General features: G+C 38.6%; 1 protein-coding gene across 1 annotated transcript in view; it reads right to left on the reverse strand.

Annotated features, from left to right (window-relative positions):
* Positions 1–19,410, reverse strand: part of LOC124158588 (angiotensin-converting enzyme-like) — a 24,453-nt gene extending 5,043 nt beyond the window's left edge. The window contains exons 1-5 of the mRNA XM_046533750.1: positions 18,961–19,410; positions 2,907–3,015; positions 941–1,084; positions 266–457; positions 1–98 (exon numbers count right to left, since the gene is read on the reverse strand). Of these exons, the coding sequence (XP_046389706.1) occupies positions 1–98; positions 266–457; positions 941–1,084; positions 2,907–3,015; positions 18,961–19,317 (900 nt within the window). The 5' untranslated portion in view covers positions 19,318–19,410. The remainder of the gene's footprint in view (positions 99–265; positions 458–940; positions 1,085–2,906; positions 3,016–18,960) is intronic.
* Positions 19,411–20,576: the final 1,166 nt, after the last annotated feature.

Consider the following 20,576-nt stretch of genomic DNA (forward strand, 5'->3'; position numbering starts at 1 on the left):
CTGTTCCTTCAGTGCCTTAGTCACATCTACTGCTGAAGCATTTGGATATGGCCGCAAAATGCTCTCTAAATTGTCCCACTGTTGACCCCACATATTACCTATGGATATGCAAGTGAACTCATCGTAAATTATTCCATGCTGAAATGCCATTATAACTCAACTAAGATAGAGATTTTTACAATGGCATTCCCAACTCCCAAAAGTTATATGAATCAATTTTTAATTCATTAATTAATGGTTCATAAAAGCAAATCCTTCTGCTTGCCTAGTAAATGAGCTGGTATCAGGCCTTCAGAGTCATCCAACTGGTCACCGTACAGTGCCTTTAACTTGCGCAGGGTGTATCGATGTATCTTCAAATAGAGTGGCTCTAACTCAGTCCACAGCCTTTGTACTGTAGCCCTCAAATTCTCATCTTCATAGTCATCTCTCCACATTTCTCCCATGTCTGCAAAACCTGTCAATATACAGAAAAGGGTTGTACTCCGAGGAGGGAAATGACATGGTGCAGTTAATCACTAGTGTAATGTCCTTTGCAAAGTTGGGTAAGGAGTAATGCTCAAAAATTACAATGTGATGCATTGCGGAGAAAAAACTGCATTCCTTAAATCACGATGCCTTGATAGTAGACATCCCCACCTATTTTTTGGGTGGAATAATACTTATGAACAAGTTAACATCCCTTTCATGCTATCGCAGCATTATACATTGTCATTCATGAATGCTGTTGCTCTTGCTAGGATTGGAACCATTCTATTTTTAATTTAAATAGCAATACTGAAGTGATAATGCATAAGTAATAAATAGTTGTAGTTCATATCTATAAGAGATAACTATGCTTTTATCAAAAATGGAAATTCAGTTAGAGATATGTATATAAACAAATTTTTGCCATCATTCAATTTTATTGATGCATATTTCATTTAAATGTGTAGATTACCATTTAGTTTGGCTGCCTGGTTACTCAGTTCCACATAGGATTGATAATCATTTTTCATTTTTGCTCCTGTTGCATCCCTCCATCCTTTCCAGACATGTAAAAGCTCATTATAATCCCTGCTGGAAGCCATTATCTTCTCTAAATCTGAAAAAAAAAATTCATTGTTAATAGCTATGGATTGATGTTTACTGAAAAGTAATAGTCACCTGTTTTTGGTGCAAGGTTATTAGTGCTTCAGAAAGAATTGTGAAATACCATAGAGTCCTTAATATTGCAATTTCAAGCATCAGAATCAAGATAATTATCAGAATTGTCTTCAAAATTTTCTATTGTGTATCAAATTCCTTGACATGTGGGAAAGTATGTGTGAGTGTATGGAGGCCGTGTGATGAAAAATATGTATACATCTTGCATGTAGCCATTGTATAATTTTTTATTATTATTATGAATTAGGTAGGTATTACTTGCTAGTGAAAATATATGTTTAAATAAATCATTAGTAATGAGAAATGAATTAATCGGTGGTTGCTAATTGGTAGGTTGTAACTGAATAGTAATTGGCAAATTCTAATGGCGTCATTTTATGTTTGAGGGGGTCATGGATTGATTGGGACTCTTAAGTAAGGGGAAGAACACAAGTGTGTCCTTCCCTTATTATCAGATGGGAAATCTTGTGCACCACCAGTATCAATGTATCAATATGTGCAGGAAAGCAGTGCCCACTTTGCTATAACTATTGAGATTTTAGTGCCAATTTTCATCATAATCAATGGGTCTTTACCTCATAATAAGGCCACTATCACAGAAAAAATATGGTTACATTGTTGTTCTCTTGGGAAAAACATCTAGGAGAAGATATTTATTAATTTGTAAAATAAATAACCTTTGTATTATTAGTATGTACTTGTTGAATCCTTTTGGTGGGTATTAAAATTATTTCCAAAAAAGTGGTGAAACATGGCACCCTGGCGTCTTGGGAGATTTCGGTGAAGATAATTATTTTATTTTAAATTTACTCTGTAATTGTTACGTAAGATTGTTTTCAAATAATCCTTAACAAAATTGACTCTTTTATGTCAGGCCTATACTTGCGATCTTCATTTAACCCTTTCACTGCTGTTAAATCTTCGAAAACCTTCACCTCACACATAGCGAAAAGGTTAAAATGCAATTCCTGGGGCCATGGAGCAGGTACTTCCAGGATGGGGCGTGGTAAACCTTCTGAAGGGTCGCTAATCCGGAACCCTTTCCCCGACGAGCTCACCCTTGCTGGCCTGTCTCTTGGACCCTCCGAGTGGGGGGCCTCCCTCCCAAAAAGTGACCGCTCTGACAGCAATTCAAAAATCAACCAATCTATCTGATCATCAAAAAATGATTGTTTGCACCGCTTACCTGCCAATCAAACAATCAAGTACTTCTTTGAACCGTGTTTCTGCGATGAAAAATAACGATTTTGATAACTTTCCTAAAAACATGGCTGCGGACCACGGGAAAATGGCCATTTTAGTGTAGTTGACAAAATCTTAATTTTTAATCGCACAGTGCAAAGATGTTTGATTGCTTAATTTGCAGGAGTGTGATGCAAACAATCATTTTTTGATGATCGGATTGATTGATAGATTTTCAAAATGAAGTCAGAACGGTCACTTTTGGGGAGGGAGGCCCCCCTGCTCGGAGGGTGCAAGAGAGGGGCCAGTGAGGGTGAGCTCGTCGAGGGAAGGGTCCTGGATTAGCCACCCTTCGTAGTGCTTTGGCGAAAGTGCTGAGCGCATGGCAGGGAGGAAGAAAAAGTATGTTCACAGCAGCCTACCGTGTGAACGTACCAGGTATGTTCACAGTAGTGAAAGGGTTAATTTGCAAATCTTAAGATATCCCATTGCTGTTGTGAAAATAATCACATATTTAATAATACAGAAACATCATACCACTTATTTATTGAGCCATTTTTATCTTGTTGGGAACCTACCTGGGTCCAGAGGTAGGCCATCCTTAGTAATGTCACAGCTTGGCTTTTTAAATGGACACACCTTAGCAGTGCTGTAAACACCAGTCATGACATTTTCCAATTGCTTGAGCTATAATAGAAATAAATATTATGTATTAGTTTTGCATTTCTTCCAACTTGCACTTAATATTTATAGTTCTTACTCTGAATTCAGATGATGGATGATATGTATTATTTTTTTACACTTTCCTTAGGGTAATTGCTGCATAGTTTCATGTGAGTAATTGATGAACAGATAAAAAGTAATTGGAGTGTATCCATTTGGTTTTCACATGGCAAATTTTGTCATTAGTAATTACTATGTGTGGAAAATTGATATTGTGATATTTTTGCTGGTCAGTTTGATAAGAGATCTTTTTTTAAGGAGTTCATTAAATGCTAATTATTGCAGTGTATTTTAGTTTCAAATTTCTCTCCATTAATCTGCAATTTTCACTTATGAACTTAGGTAATGCTGGGATAATGAGTAGGGGTTTCAGAAAAAGTCAGTGATGTATCTTCACTAAGAAAACAGGTAACCGAAATAAGATATAATTTTTTTCAAATGAAATAAAATACCAGTTTTAATTTTATATCTTCATTAGTTGAAAATATTTGCTCTGTTTCCATATTTTTTGTAATTATACTTTTACTTGAATTACAGCAATGTTCCCCTACTAGGCCATCGTCAAAAAAATATTTCATCTAGTTTCAATAAAGGGAGTGCACTGTGCATCCCAAAAAAATTTATGTAGTTAGAATTCTGAATCCCTTGAGCCCTTCTCTGCTTGCTGCATCTTTTCCCCTTAATTATAAAAACATATCTTCCAAGCCTTTGAATCTTGTGAAAATTCACCCACGTACCCTTTTGCCTCTGAGGCTCTCTTGAATCGAATGGAAAATATTTTATCAATAAAAGTTGTGAAACAGCGACAGGAATTTTGAAAATTACCACAGTGTACTCCTTGAGATCGCCTTCGCTTTCAGTGTATTACTGCCTGCTAGAGGCCAGCCTTACCAACGGTTTCTATAGCATTGATTTTTTCCATGTTATGTTATGTATAACTGCAGTGAACTTTTGAAAAGATGGTTAATGTAAACTAAGGAAAGTGCCCCAACTGTATTGAAGGGCGGATCCAGGATTTTTTTTCTAGGGGGGGCACAGGGGTCTGACAGGCGAACGACTTTCTATAATTCATGGTGAAATATTCATGGTGAAACAAAAACACAGTACTATTCCACAAAATTTATTTTAGCTGTCTACTAGTTTCGACGTTTACACCGTCATTATCAAGACTAACTGAGCAATAGCGTACAACGTCCAGCCTTATTTATCCAACAATAGTGTGAGGGAAGGAGAAGGAGGGGGGAACTAAATGAGGAGGAGCATTGTTGGTTGGATTGGAGAGCCAAAACATAAAGTATAAAAGCTTGGGGGGGGGGGGGGGGGGGGGCAGGCAGATAGAAAGTCAGGTGGTAACGAGGTTAATGGGAAGGGGAGGAGGAAGGATTATCAAGGAAGAAGTCAGATTTTAAAACAGTGGATAAAAAATTAGAACATTTGAATACAGTCATATCATTAAAAATTTCGATGTTACATGCAAGAGTGCATTTGGTGATTTCTAAAATATCCAGTTTTACACTTTTGTCATGTACATGTAAAATTTTAATATTAATATCACTGTTGTGGCCGGATTCGGACAGGTGTTCAGAAAAATGGGAAATGGAGTCTTTCAAACGAGCACTTCTTTTGTGTTCATCAACACGAGTTTTAAGCTTGTGGCCCGTTTGACCGACGTACACACCGTTGCACGGGCATAGACACCACTTTTGTCTTCAGGATGTACTTTGTCCTTAGAGTTAAATATCACTTTACCAAGGGAGGTCGGGGAATAAAAACACACTCGGTATTTGTCTTTGGGTATGAGGTTGTGAACACTGTAACACTTTCTATAACATGAAATTAAAAAAAAGATACAAAAATTATTATTGGAATATTGTTTTTTTCGAATGAAAGTTAGTAATTTGAAATTAAATGATTGAGGCTCCGTAATACACTAAACAAAACGAACATTATAATAATCGTGTAAAAAAATTTGACTAATTTTTAAGTGTCTGGGGGGGCCGTGTCCCCGTGTCTTCTCCCTAAATCCGCCAACGAGTGTATCTTTCCAAATTCTCGAGCCTATATTGACCTCTCCTCTTCTTCCCGCAACAAGGATAACCATCTGTGAAATCTCATTATACCAACAATAGTGGCAGTGTACGCTATTTTTGTCGGTTGGGCATCATGAGACATCTGTGAAGCATGGTCGCCCAGAATCGAACTGGAAGCCGCGTTTACACTCCTGAAGTAGCCCTCTGTGGAACTGGCCTCTAGGCTTTTCCCCTCCCTCCATTTCGGAGGTTCTATTAGTGAGAACTCCATTCTCGGATGCTACGTACAAATCCACTTTTATAGGCACGGGCGTACCTACCTGTTTTGACGGGAGCACCTCCCCCCCCCCTCCCCACCCATAGAAGTAAAAGTAAATTTGGTTTAAAACGAAATTTTTGAAAAATATTCTTTAAATTCAAGGAAACAGATATTACATAGTATAAAACATGTTGCTGTTATAATTGTCTTGAAATTTTGGTTTCTTAACCTTTTCTGTATTATAAACTTAAACGACCACGGCTTGCCCCCCTCTAGTTTTGATCCTGGGTACACCCTTGTTTATATGGGACATGATACTTTCCAGCACTAAGATTCAACCTCACGAACCGAGGTTATTGCAACAGCGGCCTTCAATAATATTGCAGATTGCCGGCGGTAAAGGCGGTTGGCCGAATTTCACCGCGGTAGGAAAAGATTACGTCATATTTTGGCGCGTCGATTGTCAGCTTCGCACGTACCTTCTGAATAGATTGCAGTGCCTTTCGGTTTGACATTGGTTTGACCTTACGACGTAAACGATGCTGGGTCAATTCAAGTACTTCAGTACGCCGGACACGCACAAGTCCGGTCAGGTATTGAAACATCATTGTTATTCCACCTTGATCTAACTTTCTTGACAACTCGCGCTAAGGATATCCCGTTTTCATCTACTGTGACCTAAATATGTCCAGGTTATGGTCGCTGTTATCTCACCTAAGAATTATTATTTGCATCCATGGTTTAATATATTATTATTAATTCGTGCTTCGATATTCTTGCTAATATTATCGGCATCTAAACTGTTTCTATATTGGTGTTCAGTTAATATAATGCTCTTCTTCTTGTTGGCATCCTTAGTTACCGCCATGAGTTGTATCAGCCGATCGCCTCATTGGTGAGTTGTTGGTCAACTATGATGATGTGTACTTGTCAGTGACTCACTTTAAAATGGAATGTATGAATTTTGTTTTGTTTATTTTTTCAGCATTCAGTATAAATTCTGGATCGTGTGATAGCATTGCGAGCCGGCCATCGCGCGATTTTAGCATTTGATGGAATTAATCAAGGGATAGCCGCGGACTAGCCAGCGGTGAACCTTTACGAGTCACGCGTAAATGCACTGACGGAATTGCACGGAATGATGGAGTGTTGCACGTTATTATGATACGTCAAATATGAGAATTTTGAAGAGATAGGTGAGGTACGCCTCAGAATTTCCCAAGGATATCTTACTGCCCTGTTTTAATATTATTGTGATGATTTTAACACATTGGTCGAACTTTTTTTTTTTTAATATATGCGCCTACATGTATAAATATCATGGAAATAAATCATTTTATTTCATTTGCCTCGTAAAATGGCTTTTGCGTTTGCGATTTTCTCAGTCAATTTCCCATTCTCCGAAAATATCTTTCTTTTCATGAACTTGAGCTTGAAATTTGGTCCTATGTAAATATGTGTCTATTGTATTGGGCTCCGCATTACAATCCATCGACATCAATTGTGTCTGTGCCGAAAAATTAGATGATTGAGAAATACAATGAAATATTTCGATATCTTCCGCGTGAACAGCGGTGTAGTATACATGAATTGCCGTGGTAAAAAATTCCCCTGGACCGGGAATCGAACCAGTGACCAGTGAACCTTTGGCTTTCCGGACCACTACGCTATCCAGGCCATGGCATTCCCGTTAGTGGTCTGCGCAGTGGCCCAGAAAGCCAAGGTTCGTGGTTCGATTCCCGGTCCAGGGGAATTTTTTCTAATGGCAATTCATGTATATTGATTTACAAAAATGAAAAAAATAGCAGCTTCATGTAGCAAAGTGATTTCTACAAAAACGCTTAGATTGCATTTTGCAGGTTCAGTCGGAATTATTGTTAATGATGCAATTCTATGATCCCGAAGGTTTTAGAAAACAATTTTTAGTGAAATTTTTTCTTGTAAATTAATGGCAGTTATTATCGGAAAAAAGAGATATGCCAAAAATGGCTCATAAATAGATTAATTGAAAGAAACCGTCAGTTCCGCGCTTTCGGTGAAAAGGAAAAAGCAGTGGCTATTCATGTTTCACTGAGATAAATAACCATAACGAGGTGATGCCTGAACTGACGGCCGTCGTTTGATAACGCTTTTTATCTCCTTCCTATCTTTTATAGCGTAATCTCTTGATCCAATCGCACACGAGATATGATCGCGCCTCGAGGTCATCTAGCATACCGTCCTGAGCTACCTATTATTTTAAATCATTTATCGTATTGATATTTTTGAAGGGGTAACCATATGGGTACACAAGAATAGGACCGGTGCGGTGGTGAAATAGTCCCACCGTGGCTGGAATAATTGACTGGACTTAGAAAATCTTGAAAGTGATTTGAATGATAACATGAAAGTCATTTGAATGTTCCTGAAAATTACAAATTTGTATATCGGATGAGTCACACAGATTCAACTCAATAAAAAATCGTTATCTCTCTGTCTTACTGATAACCTACGCATGAAATTTACTGTGGCTAGCTGCCCAAAAAGTTTTTGATGCCAATCAAACAATTCCAGGGATTGCCTAATAGAAAGGTCTGCGGAAGCCTTAGGGGGCAAGTCAGCTACTCCTATTCTGATTTCTTTTAGGTCTTCAATTTGGGGTTGGTTATTCGCAAACACTGGTCAAGAGACATTCGAGATTCGAGCTTATTTAAGGCTAGTTCCGTGTTTCCGTAGTTTTGCATCAGTCTTTTCTACGGACGGGGACTCACAAATTCGTAAAATGTACATCATTGGAGTAAAAATAGGCAAAAACTGGTAAATATTGATAATGAGATAGAAATTATCCTTATTCTTGTATCATTGGGTGATTTTTTTAATATCTTGAAGAAGGTTGCCGTTCAGAAAAATGCGACTATCGCTGGTAACAATATAGGTATTCAATGATGAAAATGACATTCTTTTGGTAATTGGAGAACACAGGTATCGGAAAACATTTCCGCAGTTGGTTGGAGGCTACCTGCGACCCTTGCAACCAGTGGCGCAGCGAGGGGGGTTTGGGGGATAACATCCCACCCGGGGCTCAGAGAAATTTTTAAGTTAAATCCATTTTACTTAATTGGATTAATATTACTTGTAAAATAGTCTAAGTATTAATGATATATCCCTCAGAAAGCCTTAAAAATCAGTATTTTGAACCATTTATCGTAAAAATGCCATTAATGCCAAAAAAAAATCTAGGGGAGGGCCCTCGCACCTTCCGCTTACCTGGCAGGTTTTCTATTACCCCCAGTATTAGTTGCGCCTAAAACTCCGCAAGCCTGGCTGCGCCGCTGCTTGCAACTTCTCGCCACTCTTTACTCTGTGAACTTTGTCTGACATAGTTTGGCGCAATCAGATATCAATATTTTTTCATAATTTTATCGTTTATTCTTGAAATATAATTTGGATCATTCCACACTGAAATAATGAAGAGCAACGTACATTTTTTTTTATTGGCGGCATAAGTTGAAGTGTTGGAAGCTACCTCAGACCCTTGCAACCAGTGGAGCAGCTTGGAGGGTTTGGGGATAAACCCCCCCCCCAGAGCTCAGAGAAAATTTTAACTTTCTTTTTGAACTAAATTTACTTTTGCCTCGGAGGGGGGGGGGGAGGTGCCTCCTCCTGCCCCCCGCTGTGAACGCCCATGTCATCAGGTGCTTTGAGGTTTATGTTCCTCAATGTTCTACCGCTAGACTGGAAAATTGCTAGCGTTACACCGATATTCAAAAAGGGAAACAAACATGACCCTGGCAACTATCGTCAAATATCATTAACATCGATTATAGGCAAGATACTTGAGCATATCGTCGTTAGTATAATGACTTTCTTGGACAGTCGTAACTTCTTCCATGGCTGTCAGCACGGATTCCGAGAAGGTAGATCATGCGAAACACAGCTCGCGCTTTCTTCACGATGCTCTAAAATCTGGTGAATCGAGAAGACAAGTTGACGCATTATTTCTAGTTTTTAAGAAAGATTTCGACACGGTACTTCAAAAAAAACTTTTATACAAATTACAGTCATGCGGATTAAACGAAACAGTGGTAAACTGGATACGCGACTTTCTTAATGATCGTGGACAATAAGTAGTTCTTGACGGAATCAGCTCTGATGTAGTTAAAGTGACATCAGGTGTTCCACAAGGAAGCGAATCGGCCCACTTTTGTTCATTATATACATTAATGATCTCTGTTCCCGAATTAGCAGCAATATACGTTTATTTGCTGACGACGCTGTCATCTATCGTGAAATTAGTGATCAATCTGACTATGAAATTCTATCATCCGATTTAAACAACGTTTATTTGTGGAGCCAAGAGTGGGGATTCGAACTTACTTTGAGCAAATGCATGTCAGTACATTTTTTGCAGAGTTCGTCCAACTTTAACTATGCTTATGCTGTGAATGGTATTAAGATAAAGGCAACAGACGAAGTGAAGTACCTACGTCGAACCTATCGTGGGGAACACGTATAAGAAATATTTACGGCATAGCCCTAAAGAAATTAGGATTCGTCAAGCGTATTGTGGGAAGGTTTTCGGATGAGAAAGTAATAGAAAGTTGCATTCTTTTTGTGTTTTACGGATCCTCACGTATTTAATTTCATGTTCATAACTTTCGTATTAAAACAAAGGGATTTCGTACAGTAATTGTTGTACGTATCTTGTTTTTAATCTCAAGTATGAGAAGATCGTAGCCAGACATACCCTTGTTCCCCCCCCCCCATAAAAAATCCTGGATCCGCCCTTGGTACTGTCTACTTATTTTGATTTTAATACACTTCAACGCAGTGGCAGATCTATGGGGGGGGGGGGGGCTAACGGTGCTAGGTATACCTCTCCCCTTGGGTATCAATTCACACTAGATAGAATGGAAATTTTGTTCGGATCCCCACTACTGATGGGAGGTTACCCGCTAATTAGCCCCCCCCCCCCTATCCCATATATCCCATGTATCCCATATATATCCCTGTCCCTATCCTGGATCCGCCACTGCAGTACAACACATGTTTCTACTGGCTCGCAGTCATCATCAAGTAGGTACCTGCGAGTCAGTTGGAACACGTGTCGCTGTATTTTGAACTGAAAGAAAGTAGACAGACCGATATCTTTTTATATATTTTTACTCTACTGTTCTACAATTTCTCTCACGAAAAAGTGGATTTGCCACGAAATGATAGGACAATACACTGAAACTCACGGTAAAAAAAAACATCTCCATTATTTGATTTCAGATTCTCAATGGAAAAAGGATGAGAAATTTGGCGATTTTGTGACTGAGAGAGTTTTTGGAGGCATAACCAATCTCTCGGTGTTTGCCAACCTCCTGTTCACTCATTTAACGTATGTTAGGATTAAAGATAATATTCTAGTGAACGGTTGTACCCATGACGAATTAATAATTGACATGAAAGTGGAAAATAGGGTGGTTTCCTTTTATTTTTTTATTGCCTAAATCGAAGGATTATTACTCCTGGAGTACGTATTTCACGCTTTTAGATTTTTTAATGACGATATCTATTTTTCGTGATTAAATCAAAAGTGAAAATTTTCAAGCACGCGTAAACGTGACGGCTAAGTATGAATGCTGGGAAAAGCCCGTATGACGTCATTCTGGTTCCCACTGCCGCAAAGTGAGGCGACCTTGGGGCGAGAAAATGTGTGCCGCTGTGATGCAGGCTGCCATCAGGTAGTAGAGTACCCTGCTAGCTGGTAGCGCTTCACTTAAATAAGGATTATTAATACCTTATCAAACGAAGAAAACTTTCCGACCTTAGCCACTTTTAATAGGAGATTATTAAGACATGCTTCCCTGAGCTCTGTGCCTCATACATGCATTGGTAATCTGACGATGTAAAACTCCTATCTACTCGCAGGGGCGCCGACTTATAAAAAATATTGGGGGGGCCCATATCGGAGGTCTTGCCCCGGGAAGAGGTTAAAATTCAAAGTGTGTCGCAGCACCGAAACACTACCATGATTCAAACCACTTCATTCAGTTAACCTGCTTAACCTTATAGTTATTTGTTTCAACTTGTTGTTAAATTTATTTAAAAGGTAACTATCGTCAAACATGGGAAATAAAAATTACCTATATATTTTTGTGATTTCACAAAGCATAATATAACTTAATTATTTTATTGAATTATTGAGGGGGCTCCGCCCCCCCAAACGAATCTTTGAGGGGGCTCGGGCCCCCTCAAGCCCCATGGAGTCGGCGCCACTGTCTACTCGTATCGAAACTATTTCCTTGTGACGTCACGTGGAGTGGCATCGCATGGGCGCCAATCTGGCCTTTTTCAAATGCGGTTAAAATTCACCGTTGCCATTCGTCTGAACTGGGATTTCTAAAACCAAATAATTTGTATATTATGAATACACTAATGGTGGGTAACGAATCGCAATCAGTGCCTTTCGTTTTCTTTGATGAAGGAAACTACCCAATTAGCAGGAAAAATGGTTCGTAGCCCTCGTGCAAATCTATTTTTATTGTGTAATACTTTTGATAAAAAACGCAGTTTATATTGCATTGTAGGATGTCCATTTGAACTGTTTGTAGGGAATGTTCGAAGAAACAACGTAAATTGCTTAATTTCCGTCCATTCGGCAGAATACTACGTATAACTTTAGGACCTATAAATATTGGTGAAACTGAAAAAAATGCAAGCATGGAAAATTAGTGGAAAAAATGTATCCTTATAATTTGGAAAGCTAAGTCGTGTTTCCAACTTCCGGTGAGCGTTTAAAAAATCAACAAATGAAGTCCTGCTTCGCAAGCGGGCTTTTGATTTTTTATCAGATCCCTTCACAGCACTTCAATAAATCCTTTATATATATATATTAATCGCTAAGAATATTTTTTAATTCTACTTTTATTATATTTCAAGTGAAAAAACGCGTCTACCATTTTCTGAAGTCAGGGCACCCAAGCTTTGTTAAAATATTCCAATAGCATCAGCAGATACTAATTGTGTGAGATAAAAAAACTGAAAGTCGTCGTTTTTTTGGTGAATCTATGCCATGTGTGCAAGCCTGTACTTACCTAGACTACAACAAATATAACATCAAGGGCATCCCATTCGATGGTTGCCAACTATGTTTGAGTATTTAATCAATGTTTGCAGTTACTACTGAGAGGAACATAATTTTATTGCTGGTGAAGTCATCTCGGGTTTTCCACCGGTTGAGTTGCTTGTAGGCCGACGTTTCGATGGCTACGTCTGCCATGGTCCTCATGGCTAGTCGGAACGTCGGCCTACAAACAACTCACCCGGTGGGAAACCCGAGAAGACTTACCAGTGTCATACGCCGGGAAAAAGCAAAATCATGCATAATTTAATAATTATACCACGTATCTGATTTCACTCCATTGTGCGGGACATATCCCGAATCATGCATTAGGTATTTTCTCAAGCAAATGCTTTTCTAAGGTAAGCATTCGTTACATTCTCCAGATTTCATTTAAAGATAAAAAAAAAAAATATTAGGTTCGTTTTACGAAAGCTTTTAAATTAATACTTCGAAGCACTTGCACAACCTTATTAAAATATCCCATGTCAAGCAGATAAAACATCTTAGAAACGCGGGTGCTCAAATTGAATTCACATAAGTACCTATGGAAGAGTGCGAACAATTGAAACAGCGGAAAAGATTGTTTGAATAATTGTGGAGTGCAGTTTGATACTTCTACAGCTTACAGACTGCCAATATTAAAATTACGCCAACGGTACAACAAAGTCTGCGAACAAGAAACTAGGATGTATGCTTCAAATCGTAAGAGCAAGAAAATGAGACATTAAAATATTAAATACGGGGTTTCGAAATTTGACGCCTTCCCCACTCGAATCGATGAGCTACCGCTACACCGATCACATGTGGGCAGGGGCGGCGGTCTGGGGGATTGGGGACCCTCGGCTGGGGCTCATGATGGGGGTATCTTACGGGGGTAATCAGGGGTCCTCTCCCGGAAAATTTAAGGCAATTGCATGCCTGGAAATGAACTTTAATGCTATGCTGGCTGTTAAAAACTGGATAGAATTTAATAAAATATATCAATTTTAGTGAATTTAACTATGGCGAATTTTCTCCTTAAATCTGCACTGAAAACCCAAAAAAATTTTGAAATAACCTTTTCGAATAGAATATTTCGAAGATTTGATCGCTCTAATAATTCCGATGGACAGAATCTCGCTAGCCCTTGCACACTCAATAGCATTCTCTCGTCTGATTGCAACCATATTACTTTTCAAATATTTCCGTAACGGCCATAGGCACTATTAAGTGGATATGTCAGATAACAACGATCGCATGGCATTTTCCTGGATATCGTGTGGGAGAATGGATTATCAATAGGTTAGTTTCCTTCATCAAAGAAAACGAAAGACATTGATTGCGATTCGTTACCCACCATTACTGTATTCATAATATACAAATTATTTCGTTTTGGAAATACCGGTTTAGACGAATGGCAATGGTCCATTTTTATCCTCATTTGAAAACGGCCAGATTGGCGCCCACGCGATGCCACTCCACGTGACGTCACAGGGACCTAGTTGCTATACGAGTAGATAGGAGTTATACATCGTCTGGGGTTACCAATGCATGCATGAGGCGCAGAGCTCAGGGAAACATGTCTTAATAATCACTTATTAAAACTGGCTAAGGTCGGAAAGTTTTCTTCATTTGATAAGGTATTAATAATCCTTATTTAAGCCAAGCGCTACCAGCCAGCAGGGTACTGAGCTACCCGCTAGCAGCCTGCGTCGTATCAGCGCTCAACTCGCCTCGAGGTCACCTCACAGGGCGGCAGCGGGAACCAGAAATACGTCACACGGAGAGATTTCCGGGCATTCATACTTACGCGTCGCGTTTTCGTGCGCTTGAAAAAATTTTCACTTTTCATTTAATCGCGAAAAATAGATATCGTCATGTAAAAATCTAAAAGCGTGAAATACGTACTCCAGGAGTAATAATCTTTCGATTTAGGCAATAAAAAATAATAGGAAACCACCCTATTGCACAGCTGTATTATTAATCTTTTGAATGTCGGTTATTCATCACTGTAAATCAAAGGCGAGGAACAATTTTAGCTAATGATGAATAGCAATAAATATGAGTAATCGGTGATCATTTTCTCTAGGAAAACTTCGCAGGAGTAAAAAATATACATTTTTAACTCTGCACCTATGTGGCGATCCGGCTCAAATTTGATTCACCCCAAAATTGTTAGGTTATTTATGATTGCAGTTCCCCACGCATATTCCATCAAAGGGTTTTGTCGCTATATCTATCTGCCAGTGGCAAGTACTGCTCAGAAATAATTTACTATATCCGAAGTTAACATTTTTTACTACGGTGTAATGTTGTTATCTGTCTCAAATATGTATGCAGCCCCACGCACGGCGCGCAGTGGTCCAAAATCGAAAAAAGGTGGTCGAAATTGTTACCGCTTTTATTCATAGTCACTGTTGTATTATTAAGAAGCGTTTTATAATATTTTTGTCTGCTTAATCCGAATTTGAAGTTATTTTTGTTGTATCTTTGATATTATTGTTTTTATATGGCCAGTTATTCAAGCAATTAAATATTAAAATTGACATTATATTCAATTTTTCATTCAAGGTGTTAATTGATGCGCATCATGATAAATTATATAAACAATTAAAGTTGACTGTTTTTAAAACAACGGTAATATGTTTTCCTATATAATTTTTATCTATTGAGCCTAAAGTTAAGGTTTTTATGCATAATATATGATGCTTTTTATTTTTTAAATTAATTTTCTTAATAATTCAAAATTATAATACAATATGGTCAATGCCCTCAAGGTATATAGATTAAATTCGGATCTGTGACCTTTCCAATCTCTTAACCTTCCATATACATATATACTTTTAGTGAGTATATATATGTGAGACATATCTGCCTGCTTTCTTTCTGTGCCTCTTAATTGCCTTTGTTTGCGTGCTCGTATTTTTCGAATATTTTTCCAGGCGATGCCAGTATTCCGTGAGTGCCACAGTACGGCATGGGAATTAATTTTACAAAAACCAAATTCATAAAACTTCATATGAGGCCTCGAGAGCCAGGAAAATAAGTTTCAACATTGTAATTGTCCCGCTAAAAAAATGTAATTTTTTCTGTATAACATAAGAAATTCTGCGGAAACTTTACGTGAAAAGCTCATCAGAGGGAAAGTATACAAGGATATCAGAAAGATAATAGTGGAGGTATTAGAGGTAATCCTCGTTATCAGTTTTTAATCTATGCTGTCTTTTTCGTCCGCTATAATTTTCTGTGCTATTGTTTACATATGCTCTTATAGATTTGTCATCACTTTTATGCGGTATCTCACAGATATTTGAGTTATCTTAAAAAATCTGACATATGTTGTTTGTGCTAGTGACAATTTAAGATTTAATTAATTGTAACCTAAGTCATACTCTACCATTTTCTCTGTGGTAGCGGTCAAGCCAACGCATCAAACAAAAATGCAAGGGACAAGATGTTTCTAAGGGTAGAATTGGTAATCTCATCTTAATCATGATAGTTGGTATAATTCCCTACCCTGACTTTTCGCGTCACCCGCCACCATCTATTCTAATTTCCGTTGTATTTTCGTCAATTAAACAATTCATTGTCATTACGATAATAGCATTAACAACTAATCTCAGCGCTTTGCCTCTGCTTAACTTAATGCGATGGTTGGAGGAAGGTAGCTGGAACGCATATTGGTTATTTAAAAATCCTTCTACGTATCAAATATACTTTTTGAAACGCCTTGTCACATGCATTCTTGTTTGATACGTTGACTTGACTGCTTCTGCGGTTAAAAAGGACGAGGGTGCAACAAGAACCACATATAAATCGGAAATGTTCATTAGCACGGACAACATGAGTCTGTTTATTTGTGATTCGATATTTATGACAGAAAATTTGAATATATCTTGGATACCACATCAGAGTGATGACAAATCTATATGAGCGTATGAAAATGAACAATAGCACTGAAAATTATAGCGAACGAATATTCATATTTCCATAACTTGAATTGTAGTGTTTCCACGCAGTATTAAATTTACTCAAGAATTCTCGATTATTTTTTTTGCCGCAATTCCTTATTTTATCTCAGAATTATGATGGTACAAACCACCTCAAAATCGAATCTTCTTATTCGCTGGAAAGTCATATAAATATCAGTCAAATAAATCATTTCTTACATACTCGTAGAAAAGGCAAACGTCTCTGTTTCCTTGGTCTATTTTATCAATAGCTTATATTATTTTTGATGTGAAAGTAGATTACCGTGCTGGCGATAAATCAAGGAAAAACTTTTGTGCTGTATTACTTCCCATTAAGGCCGTTTTACACGATGAAAGTTCAATCGCATGATCATGCGAATGAGCGTCATACACTGCGCTAACAGGAAATTTGCCGTCATTCTAAGTAAATTACAGATTTTCTCGGTCCAATGGCTTTGCAGTGCTATGGGCCGAATGCTAATTTCATCGGTGTATCCTCCAGTCTTCATTTCAGAGTACTGACTTATTTTTATCATACAGGAGTGCACGAGATTTTGGAAATAGTTCTTTCAGTTATTAGAATAGAAAAGGACGAAGTGAATATAAGAATACGGGCCAACTACAAGTTCTTATTGTTATCGTGGACAGTGCATTTTTATAAGTTCATTATTCGTTAAATTCGCGTTTCAGACCAAGGTTCCTGTGATAACATTTACATACAAGCTGTGTCTATAATCTTATAAACCATTCTTGAAAAAAGTGGACATTCACGGCATTAAACATTCAACCAATTTCAGCATATGATATGGTCATTCATTTTGGGTTTTTCGGACACACAGTTTTGTGCATTCGACAACCTTAGAGGAAAATTTTCGCGAGCCATTCAACTGATAGGCTAACGGGCAGTGCACCAGGGCCTTCAAGGTTTGGATGCCCCAATGACGCAGAAACGATATAATTTACAAAATTAAAAGCAAAAAATCGTTTATTATAGGCTTGGACTATGAGAGCAAGAGGAGCAAACGAGTACGATAATATGAAATAGGCCATATACCTAGTTGGAAGTGTGTCAACGGGAGTTGTAGTTTGTTCATCAGGCCTGAAGCTACCTAGGCCATTGATATACCTTTTGTTTGGATGGTAAATTAACTGCTGGTGTGAACTCCTTTATATCAGGTATAGTTTGTGGCTAATGTGCCCTATATATTGAAAAGGTCGTGTGGGGTAGCTTGGAAAGAAAACGAGGAGGAGAGTAACGTTGGGCAATTATGTAAATTGCTTTGCCCTAATAAAGCGTAGGTATACAGGACTCACATGTCACTGGAAATACCATCAAGTTTCGTTCAAAGGTCAGAATATAGAAATGTAGGCCATTATCAGATTATGTTCCTAAACTTATTTATTTTACCAAACCATTCCAAAGATTCTTAAAGGAAGCATGTTTAGATATCATATCGCAGTGGACTGCAGGTTATCTCACGCTCGAAGATGTGATTTTCACACATATATCGAGGAAATTTTAAGTTATTTAGACATTTTTAGGTAGCTTTGAGATTAATACGAAGAAGCGCTGTTCAGAATATTATCGGGAGCTGATGCAAATAGTTAGTTTAAATTTCCTCGCGGGTAAAATTACCACAACATTAAGTTATTGATAGAATACCAAACCAGAGATTGGTTTGGTGCAGTTTGGGCTTGAAAAGAGCAGATGAAGATTAAAAGATTTAACAATCGAGAAATATTAGGGATATTAGTACTCACATGCGGAGATGTAGAAACAGAAGGTAAATAACATTTATGTAAACATTTACTTTGAATATTTTTTTACGTGTAACTGGCAAGATCGTATCCAGAAAAATGTTTATGGGTTTCACCTGGGAAGACACTTGGAGGAGATGAGCTCACAATTGTATTTTCAAAGCCTTTCGTGGGGCTAGGTTATGACCGCCTTAACCCCTACTCGCTACAGTCTTGGTTTAACGGTTTAATGTAATTGAATTTTGCAGACTTAATTAATGAGATAGTCTGGTTCTCAATGGATGTGTGATCGGCTGAAGATTACTTTATATTGTTCAAAAAATACGTTCAATGTACTTTAAAATCTCATCGAAGAAATCACCAGATAATAACTGCCTCCGGACAATCGCCATCCGAAGACTACGACATATTGTGTATGATTAGAGTCTTTGATCCGAATAAATCGTTCACAAAATAAGCCTGAGCAGAAGCGTGAAGCAATGTCAATGGTGAAGTAACAGTAGGTAAAACATAATCTGCTAGAATACTTAGCCTATTCCCGTGATTCATATGTGATTAAAATGGAAGAATTCGCGATATTTTCTATCACTATTGAAACTTGGTGAAAATAAGTTGTAATTTATTGTTTACATCAGTAATTTGATGATGATGACGTAAGATGTAATTTATAGTGTACATGTTAAGGAATCATGTTAAAAATGTTAAAAACTGTAGGATCTCATTTAGAAATTAAAAACTATGTTTTTACTGATTGTGAGAGCAACAACTTAACAGAAACTATTCATTGTTTATTATTTAATAGTATTTGCCAGTTTGTCTCACCTTCGCAAGGTCATCGGGTTCAAGTGCTGCTACCCCAAGGACCGCTAGCTTCCTTATTTGCCGCTTCACCGTTTCATTCTTGAAAGTTTCCCACTTAAGCCCTTTAAACCATTTTAGCCACTGTTCCTTCTCGAATGCTGAGAATGTGGCGGTCTCCTTCTGTAAGGCCTTCAGGGTTTCTGGGTTAGAAACATCTGTATTATAGTCCCACTGGGCTTTGTTGAAAATGTTGCAAGCCTTGGACGCGGCTTCCTCGAATTCACCGAAGAGGAACGATGTCAACTGCTCCTCTGTGGGAACCTCTGCCACAGTCAGCGAGAGACCCAAGATGAAAGCCGCAAGCCACTTGAACGACATGGCGCAAACTGGTCAGGGTTTATGCCAGAGCTTCGCTTTTATAGGGGGGCAGATAAAGAATGCGAAGTTGTGAGGAGAGAGCAGGTTTCTAATGTTTCTTCTGTTACACGTACACTCGACAGCTTCCCTCCCACTCGAGGCCCCCCACCGCCCACCCCTTGAGCACTCTCCCCTCTCCTCCTCATACCTGTCCCTTCCTTTCCTCGTTCCCCTCTCCAAGTCTCGTTCTCCCGCTCACGATTCTCCGTGGTCACCTCGGCAGTGCCCTCCCTCCAAGCTAGTACCCCTCCATCATATTATACCATTCCTCCCTCCTCACCCCTCCTATTATCTTACGGCTGTACACACCTCGCTGCCTTCTCAGATTGGTTTGATTTTGAAGCATGCAGTGTCAAGCCGAAGACAAGGGAAGCATTTTTGATGAAAGCACTTAGGATTATTTCCATTGTTCACAGATTTTTTTGTTTGAATCCTTGAAACAGACTGACAGTCGGAATTTTGGAGGCAAAGATGTCGGAAAATACTCTGAAAGTCGGAATAAATCCTCAGCGGCTGAAATGCGGTAAGACTGAGAAGAAGGACATGGGAATTTGTGGAGCAATGTCTGTTTTCTTCGAGGTTGACTATCGCGATAGCCCAAATATTTTTTGCGAGTCTTAACTTTCCCAATTCGTATCCTTTTCGATAGTGGGAGGAGGTGACTGAACGCCGCCACTTGTGGAGAGGGCGGAAGGTGACCGACTTGAGGTCAATGACCATCTCACGAGCGAAAAGCCCACCAACGACCAGGGTTCAACAACTTATATGAACTACAAAAAGTAAAAAAAATGCTCGACGTGCGGCGGGTGATTCTCTCCTGCTCCCTTTGGAACTCACCTCGCCGTATTTTTATCGGCGTCTTACGTTCTCATCATCCATTCCGGTCGCTTAACGTCTTCGCATCTGCTTCGTTATTCCGTACCACTCGGTTGCCATCGCTCCGTTCTAGCTACTTTGTTATGAATGATGTCCTAGGTTCTGAGCATATGTATTCCCGTCTCACCCGAATAATCCATTGGTATTTACTTATAATTCAAAGTGAGTATCTTTTCAACTATTTTCGAAGAATGGAATATGGTGTGTGATTTGAAACAATTTGGAGGTATTTACTTTCATCGCTATGCCTTTGAGAGTATTTAGAATATTGCATTTAAATACGGCCAGCGGTACTCCTTTTCTCTCTTATGATCTCATCACGCCATATTTTTGTCGAGGTCTTG

This window comes from Ischnura elegans, chromosome 1, assembly GCF_921293095.1.
Source record: "Ischnura elegans chromosome 1, ioIscEleg1.1, whole genome shotgun sequence".
Taxonomy (NCBI): Eukaryota; Metazoa; Arthropoda; class Insecta; order Odonata; family Coenagrionidae; genus Ischnura; species Ischnura elegans.